This window comes from Drosophila subpulchrella, chromosome 3R (genome assembly GCF_014743375.2).
Source record: "Drosophila subpulchrella strain 33 F10 #4 breed RU33 chromosome 3R, RU_Dsub_v1.1 Primary Assembly, whole genome shotgun sequence".
NCBI lineage: Eukaryota > Metazoa > Arthropoda > Insecta > Diptera > Drosophilidae > Drosophila > Drosophila subpulchrella.
This window is the reverse complement of record NC_050609.1, coordinates 199,929-218,059: the sequence shown is the minus strand read 5'-3', so window position 1 is coordinate 218,059 and position 18,131 is coordinate 199,929. Positions and strand designations below refer to the sequence as shown.

Below are 18,131 nucleotides of genomic sequence, written 5' to 3'. Positions count from 1 at the left end.
TTCTCCAGCCATCTGTTGAGCTCCTTTTTTTACCTGCCTTTAAGTTCCTTGGCCATTTCGCTCATTGCAAATTCACAGCAGTACGGCCAACAGCAACAACAGCCAACATTCCTATAAATACCAACTTCACACTGCCGCAATGCCAACAGCAACAGAAACAACAAAAGCTTCAGGAGAATTCTGCCAAGTTTTTCTTTTATCTTTGATTGCAAACTTGAACAGCAACAACAACTGGAGAACTCCTTCGCACAAAAAAAGGGGGCACATATAGAAAGAGAGGGAAACAGAGCTTGTTCCTTGCTTAACCCTTTGGTATATAAAACAAAATAGGCCTAAAATGTACTTTTTTAAATAATATGTTTAGTTTAAAAATTTTTTTCAATATACAAATATGTTAAAAACAGAAATGGCCATTTAAAAAAAAATTGTTATAGGTTTATTTTCTTGCATTGTTATAAAAATCAAAATAGAGATTTAGTTTTAAATTTACCAAAATATGATTTTGGGTAAAATAAATCAAAGTAGAGATTTATGTTAACTTTTTTTTAAATATTATTTTTGGTAAATATATTTGTCTTGAAAAATCAAGGTAAGAACAAGTTAAAGAATTAGTTATTTTTAAGATATCACTAAATGAAACTAAAACTTATTTTGAAATTGAATAACCTTTGACAAGTATTTCGCTTACTTTTATGCAATTAATTTAACATAATTTTTAAAGGACTTAAAAAATAGTTTATAATATTTTTAATGAGCCCAAAAGCTGTAGGGTTAAGGAAAGGAGTTGAATTTTTAAGCGAAACCCGTTACCAGTGCTGCCCATTTCCAGGCGGATTTTGTAGCTTTGTCGCCTCACCACACATTCGAGCGATTTGAGTGAGCCAAAACTCTACACACCTGTACCCACACAGACGCAAAGGTGTCCAATAAAAAGGTCCAAAACCAAACCGGGTTGCCAGCGAAAAGTTGCCGGGCAACATTTTTCGCTCATGTTGCCAGCAACAAGTTTACGTGTTTTGTCATCTACCTGAGTATTCAGGTGTGTGTGTGTGCTTACCTGGCTAACATGCACGCATGGGATATGTATAAGTATTGGTGAGTGGGCATTTTTGAGCATATTTCGAACTGAACGTTTTCCACGTACGTCGGTCGGCTTTTGCTTTCTTGAGTCTATTTCAAAAGTGGCCAACATTTGCTGGCGAGTGGACGCGATTAACGGACAAATCGTTACCCTACCATATATCGCGCCGATTTCTTCAATATTTTTTAGTGTTCGCCCCCTCTCTCTCTAACTCTCTTTGATTTTTTGTTCGTTTTCGTTGGGGGCGCCTGTACTTTTTTCATACGAACTTTGCCGATTTTCGTTTGTCACGCGCGTGTCTCGCGACTGCAATTAATTAACCAGAAAAAAGATATATATATATATATATATATATAAGAAAACCCCACGAAAATAATACACAACGAAAATTACACGAAAATAGCCTTAAAGTAAAATGTAATTCAAGTGTCATTTGTGTGTTTTGCTTGTGGCCAGTTAAATGCTTTAACCAAGTGCCCCTTCGAAACCTGTTTTTGTGAAAATCTTGAATTTACATTTCTGCAAACAAGATTTGAAATGTGCAACATGTGGCAATAGCGACTCCAGGCAACCACAGTAACCTCCTTGAAACGCGCAAATTAATCAATTGTTTGCCAACTTCGAAATGGATATAGTCAACGGATCGGCATCGGGCAACCAGCACGTCCTGCCAAACAATCACTTTCGGCATGAGTCTTTCCAGCAACAGGTAAAGAGCGGAATTCCAGCGAATTAAGGAGGGTTTTTGGAGTTGTTAGCATACAGCATACATATTTGCGTTATAGAAAATATTGAAATGAAGTCTTCCGTTTGTTTTGAAAAATAATACTGCTGAAGCTGACAGCTTAAAGCGTATATAATGTCAAATTAAATGAAATTTGGTGTGCTATTGATAATTTATTTTAATTATGCAGTGTTAGTACCATTTGAAAATTTAATTTATTCAAAATACATTTTAAGCTTTGATTAAATATGACAGAACATTTAAAATGATATTATACCTTAGGGTTTCGATTAATAGAATTTTGACAGTCAGCATGCCCTTTGGGTATTTTAAATAAAGATAATTAGGTGTCATTATTAGCAGAAAGGTAGAAATCAGAGTGCAATTAAAATGCTATGGCAAATTTATTAAATTATTATTATCCAAACCAATTCAAGATTGAATTGTAAACCCATAAATATTTATTTAAAGGTTTTTCATCACATCGACAAACAAAGTGGGTCAGATGTAATAAAATTTGTTTTCATAGGCAGCTATGTATAAAAACAGGTATAAAAAAAAATTAAATCTCTGAAAACAATTTAATTAATTAGCGATAAAAAACGCATTCAAACTGGGTTCGAGACCATCCTTTTCCCCTGCCCATTTTACCGCTCATTAGTTGGGCAAAATCTGTTTACACTCTTTATTTGCTTGAAAACTCTCACCTCATCAGCAAAAACCCCAGCTGAATGAGGAAAAAAGTGCCAAGTTTGCAGTAAGTGAAAATGCATTGAAAAAACGAGGAAACTTTTTATGGACAGACAAACACCAGCCATAAAGGTTATAAAGAAAACAAAACAAAAACAACCGAGCAAAGTTGAGGTTTCAACTGAGCAAATTGATGGTTAGCCTGATGCCAAAAGTTTGATAACCCCGCCAAAACCCCACAATTTTCACCGGAATAGTTCAATCACAAGAATTGCCATTGATAAAATCAAAAGAAAAGCCAAAAACTAACTTCAGCCAAAGGAAACTGTTAATTAACATAAAGTGTGTAATTTCATATGCCAGGCTATGGCATAAAATAATTAACAAAACCACAAATTGCTGCGGCAGAGTGAAAGAGAGGCCCGCCACGTAAGTCGAGGACCTCTACCTGTTGGCTCACCTGACTGCAGCGTAATAAACATGGGCCAAAAAAATGACAACCCGAAAAACTTGTAGTCGTAAAATTAATGAAAATTTTGAAAGTGAAACTTTTATTCAGGTTTTCGTGTATTATTCGGAAAATAAGTGTGGAAAAAGCTTTTTAATATTTCAAAAAGGCCACGCCGATAGGGAAATTTGATGAAAGTAAAGCTATTGTATATTATAAACTTTATAAAGTCATATTCAATAGGTAGTTAATTAAATCTATTAAATAAACCTAAGCTCCAGCTTGACTCTGCGTAAATGTAAATATATCTTAAGAATACATAAAACTTAGGATAAATTTCGTATTCAAACAAAGAGTGAATGGCTAGCACATTAATGATTTAAAAAAAATCGTATTTCAGATTTTCCCCTTCATTTTCCATCCGAAGATCAGCTTAGTTAGCTTGAAAAACTTGACATTGCCTAGACCAGACTTCGATTGGCATTCACTTTTTATTTTGAACTCAAGACCTGCCACAATCTGAGAGCGGCGCTCAGAATGCATAATTCATGGCTGGAAATAATAATACAAATATTGTTGTATTGCTTATAAATAACCGACTTGACTTGGTCACATTCCATGGATTCAACACCGTTTTTATGGCCATTTACTGATGGCGTTTAGATGCTGGCTAATGACTATTTATGAGAATCTTTGATATGTAGATGCTATAGAAAGTGGAAGTCTAATGATCAGGCATGAGAAAAATAAGTATAGCTTTGAGATCATATCAAGTATTTACAGTACATATGTGACAGATTATTTTGTTTCGATTCTAAGCCCCTCATACACTACCATCCATTTCTATCATATTTCCCATTGCCAAGTTCAGATATACCATATTTATGAAGACATTTTTAAGCACCTAAAACCGCAATTTATGTCCGCCGCTGCTCAAGTTTGTGAAATCCTTTAAACCGATTTCTGGAAAAGCAAATACAGCAGGCCCATAAAGAATCTCTACCACCACATCGAGAGGAAACCAGTTTTACATGACCATAAAAATGGAGAAAAAAAAGCGAACTCGGCATTCGATCTGGAAATAAAATAAAAATAAGAGAGCCCAGAACCAGAAACACGATTCGAGGCCCTAAGACTCAAGAACTCTCCAAGGATTGAGATTGAGTGAGCCGGGGGTCTTGGGGTTTCCAGTTCCACTCAGATAAAAATAAACTCGCTTCAAAAGAAAGAAAAAGTCTTTGGCCAGCATCCAAGTCAAGTTGTTGAACTGGTTTTGGTGGCTAAGTAAACGATAGCCGGTGCCCTTTGGAGACTTTTGCGATACCGATCCCCCCGATCCCAGAAAAACCGCTCCCTAATATCATTTTTCTCTCTCTCTCGTTTTTATTGATCGAGCGTTGCGGGTGTTGGTTTTCATTGTGTTTAACCCATTGATTTATATTGGTAATTTAACGCCATTATTCTGCAGCTGCCAGTCGGTTCAAGTTTGGAAAGTTATCTAGTCATGAGGCCATGAACTGCATTGAATTGATCGGCCAATTGAGTGATTTTTATACCAGAGCCCTTCCCATGTTCAGGCAATTACCCAGCCCCCTGAAAATCCGTTTGTATCTGTATCCATGTCTATGTATCTACGCCCAGTCGGTTGCCATGTTGAGCCCCATAATTGTTTGGGCCTCCAATCGGGGAAAACCCTTTTCCACTTTCCCCGCCCGCCCACTGCAGCTGTAAAATTGTTAATTTAGCTTCTGTCTTGTGTTAGTCACGTGAGCTTCAAATTAACTTTTTTTTGTGTTGCCTGCACTTTAATGGAGTCATTTCTTTCTAATTAACTTGGCTTCCGATGGGGGGGTATGGTATCATGTGAAAATTTGATTGAAAACAAACGGATTTTGGCAGGGGTATAGGTTTTATTTGCGTTTGGAAAGTATATTTTATCGCTGCATGTAATTAAGACCTTAACCCCATAGATAATGAAATTAAAGTTTATTATTATATATTATATTTTTAAAGTTCTTAATAAAAAATAGTTCCATGACGCTCCCTTAAAAGTGAAAACTCGTTATAAATATCTGATCTCGCCTTGGAACACCCAACTAGTTCCACCTGCTCTACTTCTCAAAGCCATGGCAAATAAAAAAAACACATTTCACACAACATTTACGCAAAACGATCTTATTAAAAGCCAAGATTTATTAGCATCTTGAAATGGAAATCCGAAATCAAAAGCGACAATCTAGATACAGCAAATAAAACTGGATTTCAAATTGCGACTGCGGTGCAAAACAAAACCCCATCAGGCTGAGATATGTGCGGTTCATTCAGCAAAGCGTTGCATAGTTTTTAAAGACTCGAAAAAATGCACAATAAAACATGTAAAATGCGTTTGAGCGCTGCATTTCGTGGTGGCCTAGACTTGTTTTTGGATTTTTGTTTTTGGCAGATTACGAAACCAACTTGGAGGCAGAAACAAACACTGAGCTTTGAGGTAGTGGCAGCATTGATTGGGAAATGAATGGACACAATTTGTAGTTGTGTATTTGCAGTTTGTGGATATACAAGACCGACCACTTCACTTGACACGCTGCCCCAAACCGCACACACACCGCACCCAGTCTCGAATTCTTGTCGATTGATTCATAATAATGGGTAGAAAACCAGTTTCAAAGCAGAGACACACATTCTGCATACACTGAGAAATATTACCAAAGTAAACTTTAACACCCCTTCGGCAGGAGTATGGAATTTTCATTAATTAACATCTAGAATGGTTCAAAAAATAATTATTTTATATTATATTATTATATTATAATCCCTCCCATTTAATAAGTTTTTAATCGTTGTGCATTGAAAAGAGACTCTCCCATGGGACACGACATGACTTCGTTCTATTCACATCAATTCAGGCAGAACCCTCCTCCCATCCAGCAAATTCCATGCATAATCCAACACACCTGGCCCAATATCTGCGGTTTCTTGCACCTTTTCTCATTTGCATTTAATTAATACCTTTTCATAAGCCCACTCGGTGATTCATTCCCCCTCTTGATGTCAATTGAAAAGTTCTTTCTTCTCAATTTGGGTTTTGTTTAAAAATAAGTTCCCTTTGTTTCCGTTTATGCCAAATATTTATTCATTTGATTTTTCACCATAAATATTATTATTTTTTCAGGCGGCTGTTTTTTGCCAGCTTGATTTTTGTTTATACACATGGAAAGCTGTCGAAGGCTGATAAAAAGTAATTGGCTTTTTCACAGTTGGCATTGTCTGTCATTGCATTTCCATAAAAGGAAAGCAGCGATGTTACAGAATATTTAATTATTCAACTGAAGTTTGAATTGGGATTTAAATATATGGGTGTAGGAAATATAAATTTTATATCAAAGCAAGATTTTTTTTTTAATTTTTTTAATAACAAATTTTTCCGAAAATGAAATGCAATCCAAAGCATTGTCTAGACATTTTTGAATTATGCACACCTTATGATTTGACACGATTTGAGTGTGGGCTCGATTAGAGTCGCCTCATTTAATTTCATAGTCAAAGATTTTCCGCTCTCCTCGCTTATATGTCAAAGTTGAATTTGGTTATTTAGGTCTTTGTCTTCCGAAAATTAGGAGAATTACATGTGAAAGTTACTTTCTTGGGGAATATTTAAGCTGAATAAACCAGAAAGCAGGCGAAACATGCTAACAAGCAATTTTATATGCAAATCAATCGACGACTGAATAAAACATCAGACACCGAAGGGTAGAGAACCAAAAAAGAACTCCGAACTCTGTGAACAGATTCGATTCGCATTTTTGGCTAATTTCGATTCTCTTATTTTTTAACCTCTACTTTTTCGCATGCTAATTGAAAGTTTTTATCGGATTTACGTACGCCTTTTATGTTGATTCGCTTTTGACCGTCTTTTAAATCGAAATTTATATACTGGGATAAAGCAAAAGATTGATGATTTCGAGCGGCCTATGAATCATTAAAAAAACCTGAAATTCAGCAATGTGCTCATAAGTAAACAAAATAAATTATAATCTATTTATTTTGGTTTGAGAAATAATGAGCAATTTGAAATGCATAATATGTGGGATTTTTCTTTAAGTAGTTATAATGCTCGTAATTATATAATTATTTAACATTTTGCTTCTGTTTTCTCTCCCTTTCTTTGCAGGTGAGTTAAACGTTCTTTTAAAAACAATTTGCCTGCCCTTTGGGCATATTCGTGAGTATGAATAATTTTAGCATAATTAAGGGAGAAGCTTCTTTCGTCTAGTGAGTGATTCTCGTCGGGCTTATTATAGTATGGTCTCGTATGATGGATGGACTCTGGATCTGAACCCTCTCATGCATTATAAACCCTATTGGAGCTTGGACGACGCGACGGGTCATTTAGGTTCATTTTGTGTACGCTTTCCAGTTGACTTCCTCTGGCAGAAACGAGTCCCCATGGAATTGCACATAATTGAGATTAGTTTTGACCGCCAAAAAAACCATTGATGCATAAAACACAGTGGGTTTCGTAGACACATAAAAAGCCAAGAAGTGAAAAAACAATTTTTTTTTTACAATTTTTAATAAATTGTTCTCTTTTTTTTCTTTATTTTGCGCAATTTTTTTGATTTTGTGACGCACTGTCATATTTAAAATGCTGCACCCCGAAACCCATGCCAATTATATTTGTGGCGTTTATCTAAAGTGACACCGCAGCCATGCAAATTGCACTTAAATCGATTGTGTGGGTATCGATAATCGTCTGCGGCTGTTCTTTTTTTTGCCGTGTTGATGGTTACCACATAGTTTGCATATATTACAAGCAAGTAACATTAACTATTATGGATTTATCAACGTTTTTATTTTTGCAAAGAGGTTTTGAATGCCAAGCCTCTCGCATGGGTTTTTTTGCACTGTTTTGAGTTGAACACTTATATCTGCGATTTAATTGCTGAATGGAGAACAAATGAAATTGCTTCGGATAAATCATAAATCTCAATACTCAATTAAATGGCAAGTAATAACCCAGATAAAGTATTGAGCAGTTACATTAATTGCAATGGAATTTATTTTAAATTTGAATGAGTAATTAATGAGAATGTAAATCTGTTAAACATGACAAGTGTTAAGATGTAAATGGAAATTTCAAGACCTAAAAAGACATGATTATATATTGTTGGAAAGAGCGAAATTTTACATACATTGTTCAGCAAATAAAAAAGAGGATTTCACAAAGCTGATTGAAGTTTCAATCATATTTGCATTTCTTGATTATTCGTATTTGTTCCTTTCAATTCGATTGACAGGATTTTCCTTTCGCCTTTCACATTTTCCACCCAACCTTACATATATTTCCCGATTGTAGGGATTTCCAGGAAACTTCACCTTTGCTCTACTTTTGCCCGTCGCAATGCACACAGTGATTAGAATGTGACATAATGATTTCTTCCCGGAGACGTGTCAGTCGGCATTTTTCCAGTTCCTTTGGCACTTCATGTTTCCTTCGTCTGAAATGTACAATGTACAGCCCCTCACTCCTTGTTTGCCTTCGAAAATTACACACTCATTTTCAGAGTGTTTACTTTTTGCATACGCAAAGAAGAGATAGTAGCAAGATGTAGGAGCAATGAAAAACGTATTCCGTAGCCAGTATCCTGTTGTATACCATTTCCTGTTTACATATCGTTCATATACAAAAAAAAAAGTAGAAAAATGGAGTAGGTGTTTGCTCTGGGCCATAGAAAGACACACAGAACACCATTGTGTGTTGAGGATAACACGTCCTGACAAGTGAAAGGATGCTCGAACGCTTTTTATGCGGATGATGACAATGGCCAGGGGCAGAGTGGTGGACTTTAAGGATTTGCCCGGGTTAAAAATACAGACCAAGTAGGGTAATCTCTTTAAAATCGATATATTTTAATGACAAAATTGGTCATCACTGCCTACGCTTAGAGACATAAACACTCGTTTATAAAGAAACAAAATAGAGGTGGAGATATTTGTTAGGTATTTTCAAAATTTTAATCTGCTCTATATTGTTAGTTGTGCCTTTAGATTAACCCACAATATTATGCATTGAAGGAAATCTTTCAATTTGGGACTTTGTATTCTTTTAGTTCTTCAATTCAAAGGATCTTAAGACCCTAGTGACAGTGGATCTATACTACCTTTTTGGCTTACGAATTTTTTATCTGTCGTCATCTCTTTCTCTATCATCACCTTTTCTTTTAAAGATCTTATCTTGACTATCGAATGTCAAGTAAATCCGAATAGTGGGTAAGCCTGCATCCGAGTTTAATCCTTCATGCACGCCTGACCCAAATAAGTTACCTAAGGTCATTTTCATTAAACAGCTAAAATCTATCTATAGACACAGATGCATTCCCGAGGGCATTTCCATTTTCCATTTCCAAGTGGCACGCATGCGCACCATAACTCAGACACATGAACGCACTTTGCTGGAAACTCAATTGCAATGAAGTGGAGAGGACATAGAAGAGTGGTGGGGTGCCTAATTTATATATAAGAAACGAAATCTAGAGTTTTGTAGTTCAAGCACGTACCACGCACAAAGCGAAAAATAAAAAACAATAGAAAACACTCGACAAATGGGCACAGATAGAAATTCTTTCGAACAAAAAATGCCCATGAGAGTGGCCTGAGTTTGGTTGGAAAGTTTTCATACCCATAGTGTGTATGCATATATATGAAGATTCTTATGCCGCCTATATACTCGTATGGTTGAATTTCATGCTGGGCCTTTCGATTGCCGCACTTTAAGCTGACTGCAAAACATTAGCACGTCGCGACGGCATAAAACCCGTTAAATGCTCCCCAAAGGACAAACGACAGACACTCAGACGCTTAATTTAGTCTGACTCAAATGCACTGGAAAAAAAATATATTTCAAATTTATTTTCGTACTTAAATTAAAATATATCTTAAGCCGAAGATAAACTAGCGAGAAGTATTATTTATAGCCTATTTAATATTTGATTTTAGAAATTCTATAAGCTTTAACTTCTTCCTTTAAGATTCAGTTTCAGTTCCAGTGACGTTATGCAAATTTTGTTATTGAAAAGCTCTTGGTCAAAATGGCCTCGACATGTCAAGTGGGTGGTGGGTTCCACCCGTCCGGCCTGCTTTTGCCCACTTTCTCCCGTATCCTTCCACTCACCTTGTCACGTGGCCATTACCACCGACATTCCCCCGTCCTTCCGTTTTGGTAATCGCCACAGACAAGTCGTATGTCATCTACGTGGCCGCCAGGATAACGTAACCTCGACCAGTTGTCGTTGTTGTGGATGTGCCTGTGGTGTCCTCCAACAATATCACAGTCTGCATCCGCATCGCATCCTGGCCAACCAACAACAGAGGCGCTGAAGGGGGAAAAGCCCTGTTTGATGTCGCTTAACACCCAACAGACAAGTGGCCAGCTGGGGGACGGGAACACGTTCCAAGGACCTCTGACATGCATACGAAACAGTTCCCGAAAAGAGTCACATCTGCCCAACATGCATTGCCAATTTGACACTATGGTGATCCATGGTGGAATTGGAAAAGTTAATACAATTTAAAGTTCATATACATAAATTTTGCCTACCTTAAACAATCTTAAATTAGCTATTAGTACAACATAATTTCTAAACCAAGTATTTGGCATTTAAAACCGCGATAAGCTTACAATTAATTCCATCAGTAAAATTCCAGAGATATAACAAACATCCCAAACAACTGTTTCACACAACCTGCTCGACAACTGATTTACGTTATAAAGAAATCTGATAATCCACAAAATTTATTTCGCTAGTCAATTCCAAAAATTCCCAATAATTTGTCCAACATGTGTTGGTACACCATATATTTTGTTCACTGAATGAAAGCAATACTTCAACATCTGGTGAGCCACCCTACTGCAGGCAGGCCAACTAAAAACACAAACACACTTTTGGTGTATCATTAAACAAGAACGAAACTCGATAAAAATCCTTTTCTTGCAAACTTATTTACTTTGGTTCGTGCTTCTTCGACGAATAAAATGCAACTAAAAAAGAGAAGGGAAAAAGGAAAAAAACAGAACTTTTGGCAGGCCAAATTCAACAGCCCTGCCAAGTTTTATATACAAAACTTTATCCTGAGAAGAGGGAAAAATACGAAAAATATAGTCAGAGGGTTTCAGGGAGTACTTAAATTAAAATTGTCATGGCTGATTGCACTCTTGTGCCTGTATGTGTGATGCACAAGAGTCAATTGTTTATCAATTGAGGTAGACAAAACACAAAGAGCAGCCACCACTTTTCAGGGGTTCGGTTCTTCGAGTGGAATTCGTTGCAGGAACATACCATCCACAAAGGTCGTGTCCCGACATGTTTTCCGCCTCTCGGGGTACCTGAAATGCCCCTAGGAATCTTTTAGATTCCTACCTGATCTGATCTCTGGGACCAAAGAAAAGACTGTACGACGAGAGCCCAGGGAAGCAAGAGAAATAGGTTAAAAATTCATTAAATCGTTGATAAATTGCGTGAGACCCGAAACTATAAAATGGGTTAGTCGTTAGACCCTTTTCCAATCTCAGTAGGTGTTGAACAAATTTAAGGCGATCATTTAGATGGGATCTGGGGACCTGGGGCACTCTCTATGATTTATTTATCTGCAATGGTATATCATTGTTTCCCGCTTGACCCCAACAACTATCTGTATCTACATATATGTCTATGCAATTCAATATATCTGTATATATCCCAACAATATTTGCCTTTGTTTTAGTGGCTTTTTAGCTTCTTGTGGCGACCCAGTGTGAGTCGACTGTCTTTTGTTTTTTTTCCCACTATTTTGGCACCAAGTTTCCTCGCCGACAACAAGAAATTCTACTTTATAGAAATTCCAGCAGACTAGAGCTCTATTGTTTGGCAGCTTTCGTGGTATTGGCAATGGCGTCAGAATCGTTTACATATTTTTTGCCATCGGCCAGCGGGACAGAGGGAAAAACTATGCTGATGGGAGCTTGCAAATGGAAATCGTACTGCCTTGTTGATTTGCTTTTAATTTTGCATAAATATGCGAGATTCTAGAGGCGGGGATCCGGCGGATTCGGGGTGATGCTGTGCTGTCAGTTGCAGTCTCAGTTGCTGACAGTCTGGATGGTGGATTACTTTACTATACATCTACATACATGAATAACTGCGTACAGTAAAACTTCTTTAGGGTAGATTGCAAAGAACATTACCCATAACGAATAAAAAGATTTTTAATTAAACTACTTAACATTAGTTACTTCTTGAATCTCAATCTTATATTTTTTCATACATTATTGCTTTGCAGTTCCCCCTATCGAAGTTTCACTGTGTGAATGTTTATCTGCATATGGAACCCCTCTACCCCACACTCTTTTTAAAGCTGCCTCTTGGCTTTTGCTGTCTTTAAAATTCATGAATGCAGCAATTTCTGCATCGCTTGCACTTTAATGGGTAGAATTTAATTCAGGGAATATTCTTGTGTCACTCTCGACTTCAGTCTTCAGTCGTCGCGTAATGGAGCGATCTCTGTGGTTCTTTTGCTCCAGGGTCTCATGTTTGTCGCTTTAAACGTTTAAACGTTTAATAAGCGATCTCTTGATTGAATTAATATGCCATTGTTGACCGGCTGCTGCATGATCTCGGATTGGTTCGTAGACGGGCAGATAGAGGGTTAATTGAATTGAAGTTGCCATCCTCAAGTGGTGAACTTTTCAGCACATCTCAAGTGGCGAAAAAGAAATGGAAAAATCTCTGAACAGATAGATAGATTTATGGCAGCGATTGAAGAAGTGTTAGAAGCAGTCTATTAATCATAAATATAATAGTTAAATGTTTGAAAATATCGCATAGATATTTTTAGCCAAGCCTCAAATTTATGTTTTCTCTTTGTGGATCATGAAACTTCATATTTCTCCCCATTTATTTTCAATTCATGATGAAATTCCTCCCTTTGTTTGATGTGGCACATCGCCTTTGATCCTCCTCATCAGAAGTTCCAGACATTAAACCGGATCATTTTCTTTCATAGTCCCTTCTTGATAGCTCCGCTTTTAATTCCACAGATGCGTTCCACACCCAAACTCAAACACATTCTCTATAGAGAGACCCGACCCGCACTTTGTGAAAAGAAACTCCAATCTGAAAATCTCTTTCATACACAACTTTATCAAATATTTTCTATTTGCCTTGGCTCTCTTTCTCGGTTTGTTTACATTTTCGTGTTCGCCTGTTCCGGCCTTTCAATTTAAAAGTGGAACTCATGCCCAAGAGCAACACCATCCACACAAACACACACCCACAGATACGATTGTATCTCACAGATACCAGCGCCGTGTGGTATTCATTCTCGTGTTTGTTTTGCGCTGCGCCTTCATTCGTTGGATCGCATTTGGCATCCACATCCACGAGTCCACAATCGTAGGTAAAAACAGTTTCGAAGCGTGTTTCAAGCCGTCAACGTCAACGGTGGCCGCCAGCGGACAACTGCGACGGCGCGCCGTATCCGAGAGATACGAATACCTATCTATATATCTGCACCCTCCTTCATTCCGCTGTGTGTGTTTTTGTGTTTGTTCATTACGAAAGCGTTAATGTTAATAAGTTGGCTCAGCTGAATCAAGTGCGCGATGGAATTCTAACCGAAAGATACACCCAAAAGATACAGCCGAAAGATATCACTTAGAGAAAGACTTTCTCAATGAATAAACAAAGATTTAGATGAAAAAAAATTATAAACCAATGATATCTTAGCATGTTAGCAAAATAAATGAACTGAATGATGTAAAAACTATCTGAAATATTTGTAAACTAATGGTTTCTTGTAACTTATAAACATACAAGGAACCTCATATAGCAACACGGAATCGCTAGGGTTTTCTAACAACCGGCAACCAGAAACCATAGCCCATTGCAATCCGAAATCCGCAATCCAAGTCGAAAATGCAACCCGTAATGCTCAGCGGAGCGCAGCTGTGAACATTTCACTTTCGGTGCATCCACATCCACATCCAACAAATACAAGCGATTGTTGCACGCCGCTCCAAATTTGCAACGCAAAGTTGGCTGGTCATTGGCTTTTGGCTCTTGGCGGCAAGAAACCTTTTGCACGATGCCAATGTCTCTATAAAGAGAGAGATATTCGGTATGTGTCTATGAAATACTTTTGCTAACCCCCTGCATTGTTGATTATAAACTTTATGGGGAGTGTAAAGTATCTGCGATGACGCCTCGTTCAGATATTTCTTGACAGCCGCTAGCCATTAGCATATGCAAATCGACTTTTAATAAAAAATCGAAAAGAATCGAGATCGCAACTGAAATCGAAACCAAACTCTAAACGGCGTGAAGTTGCAGCAAATAGGCAAAAGTTTATTTATAAATCATTACCTCAATTTGTGGGTTTTTCCGCCAGATGAATAGACATGTTCAACTACCGATTCGTGTGTGTTAACAACAATTGAAAGTGACATCAGCTTCGAAACTTTATTATCGCGAAATTCCACAGCTCTTGCATTCTATTTATCCCCATTTGTTATTAAATATACTTATATATTTTTTGTGTGTGCTTCAAGTTTCCAAATTACGTGCATTCATATCGCAAAGCAAACAAGTGAGCTTACACTCTCTATAAACATGTCAAACGAAACCCATTAAATAATCAAATTAATTGCTTTGATTCGCTCAAAGTGCATTGTTTGAGAGACATTTCTATTTGCCACAAACGAGACCAAATTAGAGCGAACACAATGAAGTTTCCGGATTATGTTCCAAACAACATGTTGGTGGTAAGCAAAAAAAAAAACAGAGCCAAACATCTTAGTTTCCATATAATTAAAGTCATTAAGAGTGTGTAGTAACTGGGTCATAAATCAAACTGCTGGAACTTAAATTATGACTTAAGCGAAGGGTGGGGTCTTTGTAGATACAAAACTACTAGATAAACATTCTGATGAATGCCTGAGCTTTAGCAGACCAAGGTTATAAGTATGGTACTGGAATCGGGAAAACTTCTTTGCCACACATGACAAGATTAATTACTGGCTATAGCTGCTTTAAAGAAAGTCTTTAACGCACGCCTTCCTTTGGCTGCACACCATTAAATTTCCAACTAATTTCACTTGCAATTAAGTTAATTATAATTTTACCGCCCCCATCAAAATGCACAAACTCGGTCAAAAATCCAGCAACGTTTTCATAAATCTTCTTTCATGTTTTTCGCCTCCCTCGGTTTTATTTTTATTTAATGCAAGCCAAGCATAACCAAAGATTTCTGGGCAGATGTGTGGAGTTAGTCTGATGCAAATTCATATATAGTCGATTGTGGATATATATATCTACACCTGCAGCAGACGTTAAACTTTATAAATATTTATTAACTTTAGGCTGGCCCACGCGACTGCACAAATTTGTATTTTCGTTAGTTAATTTTGTTTGTTATTTATACCAGCCCACGCGTGGAATGTTATTCCGAGTCTTTGTAATTGGATGCGTCGTGTTGCGTCTGTCTGTTAAAATTTTGTTAATTTTATTTTTGTGGCGCCCACCTGAGACAGGCATGAAAATTTCGCTTTAATTTTTTTTGGTTGTTTTATGGGATTGGCTGGCTCGCCGAGCGACAGATTTGAAATTGATTGCAGTTTCGGAAACGTTTTTGTCGAGTGAATCATGGCGAATTGAATGCAAGCATTGGGATTGGGAAAGAGCTTGATGGGATTTGATTTTAATTGATTTATCTTCATTGTATATTGGATTTGTGTAATGATTGAGTTGGATCTCTCAATTGAGTTTTCCCCTATGGGGGTAGTGTGTCGAATGGGCATTCCGATTGCGTTCCACCCAGTACCTGCTGTGAGGGTAAATGAAGTCAAACTAAAATGTTTTGGTAATTGCAGGCGTTAAATTGGGTGAGGAAACGCTAGCAGGCCGATTGAAATCATTAATTTAATTGAGTTTTTGAATTTCAAACTAAATGTAATTGATTTACTACGCCAAACAACTTGAAATATGAATTTGGTTCCCATTTAATCATTATAAATAAACATAGAAAAAAGTTCTATAAATACAAAACCTAATAAGACTTTAATGATATGAGAATGTTTATTCTAGCTATTATTCATAATTAAAACTGGAAATTCGAGATGAGAAAGAAATTTCTTTTGTGCCCATTAAAAAGTGAATTTACATACATTTAACTCACATTTCTAGTTCATCACAAACATCTTTCATTATCTTTTATAACTCGAATTCTTTTGTGCTAAACGAAATGATTTAAACCATTCCAAAGTTTATGGATTTAGATTCCACTTCATTCATAGCCTTTTCAAACAGAATTCATTCGTAAACAAATCGTTTTCAGCTTTATTTAGTTCCGCTTTGTGTCAGGTGGCTCAGTCACTAAAACAACAGGAAAAAAAAAAGAAAACTCGACGAATTTCCATTCAGTCACAGCATGTGCACACCCAACAACAACTCCTGTTTCCTCTATTATTTTTATTATTATTTTTACAACTAACCACTACCCATTTTACGTGCATATACGCATTTCTTTTGGAACCTCTAGTGCATAAAATTGAATCGTGTCCGAGTGGCTGGGTCGTTCATGGGTTGTTCTAGGGCCTGGGCAACAGGTCGCTTATAACGAGTATGTAAAAATAATGGAGAAACGGAAGTCACATGTGCATTTCCGCCTGCCAGCCGTCCTTAACAAATTCCAATTAAATTATATTGAAATAAATTAAGATGGACAGCAAAGAAAAATGTTTATAGGTACTCACAAAATTCCTCGATTAATTTCTAGTTTACAGGAAAATATTTGAAAAGTATTTTTATAAACGAAACTCTTGTGATACATTTTGTGAATTTGTTATACATATGTGATTATTAATAACATTCTCCCTTTTATTCTTCGAATTTTTCCAGGGTGATCGCACCACTTGGGAATACCACACAGTTGCTGTGACTCGGGTGCCGGGCTATGGATTCGGCATCGCCGTTTCCGGTGGACGTGATAATCCGCATTTCGCCAACGGTGATCCCTCGATAGCAGTTAGCGATGTGCTGAAAGGTGGACCCGCCGAGGATCGATTGCAGTAAGTATCTAGAACCCAAGGGATGACTCAACAAAAGTTACTGACCCCTTCGGAAGTAAACCTCTTGCAATGCATTTTGAATTATTATCCGGCAGGAAATTAATTGTTGTTCGGGATAAGTCTGACATGTTGAATGGGCCCCCATGCCGGCTGATGAAACAAAATGCAGACTAAGCATTTCCCATTTGCCCAGAACTAGTTGTTCCCTCCTTCAACCCAAAAATGAGCATTATAAATTCCCATCATGCCGCTGACAATTGACATCGTTAATCTTGGGCTTATAACTTTTTTCTTATTTTTTTTATACCCACTCCTTCGAAAATTAAACCCGAAATGCGCACACTTCAATACTTCAGACTCACGTAGCAGACCCCCAAAAAAATATAATTAAACCAACGCCTCGACAGCTCCAACTCCGACCCTCTGAAGCTGTTTTCCTCTGGTTGATAATAAAAATTCCAAAGCGTTTTTCAATAGACGGCGAGCGGAGAGCAAGGCCCTTGGCCAGACCCTAGTGATTACAAACTTGTCATAATCTTTTTTCCCAAGAAACTATTTACCCTGGCCCATACATGCAGGGAACTATGTTCACGTTGTCCCTTACCTGAGTCTGCCGGAGGATTTCAAAGGGAAAATCCCGCTGCCGAGGCTGGAAAAATGTTTGCCAAGTGTGCGGAGACAAGTGGAAATTAGCTGCAGTTCAGCACATGGGTTTGCAAGCTGGCTTAGAGCATGTGGGTTCATTATGGGCAAAGTTTCACTGTTATGCAGCTTAGTAGCTAGGATACACTGCAGAAAAATGGGCTTAACTCGGGAAAAATGTTCTATACTTCTACTTTAAAAATGAGTTAAGGGAAAATGTCACTTATGAAAGTGTCATAACGCCCACCCAAAAAGTTTTTTAAGGGCTACGGGCGTTATGACAATGTGCGTTATGACATGCACTCTCATATAATAAAAGGTAAAGCCGAAACCTGACCTATGAAATTCAGTTAGCTAAAATTATCCTTATATTTTCATCCTATAGGTAATATTTTAGTTTTCTAGATTTCATAAATATTTTTTCAAAACATGTAAGTTTTGTAAGTTT

At 37.2% G+C, this 18,131-nt stretch overlaps 1 protein-coding gene across 14 annotated transcripts in view; it reads left to right on the top strand.

Moving 5' to 3' along the window:
• The window catches only part of LOC119551839 (tight junction protein ZO-1), a 90,435-nt gene that overhangs the window by 57,187 nt on the left and 15,117 nt on the right, over nt 1-18,131 (top strand). For 10 of the 14 annotated variants that reach the window (XM_037861421.1, XM_037861414.1, XM_037861430.1 and 7 more), the window contains one exon: nt 16,872-17,041. In XM_037861421.1, the coding sequence (XP_037717349.1) occupies nt 16,872-17,041 (170 nt within the window). Of the gene's footprint in view, nt 1-1,229; nt 1,791-13,390; nt 13,507-14,524; nt 14,738-16,871; nt 17,042-18,131 lie in introns of those variants that run through there. The other 4 variants (XM_037861454.1, XM_037861463.1, XM_037861445.1 and 1 more) reach the window with 4 other exon arrangements.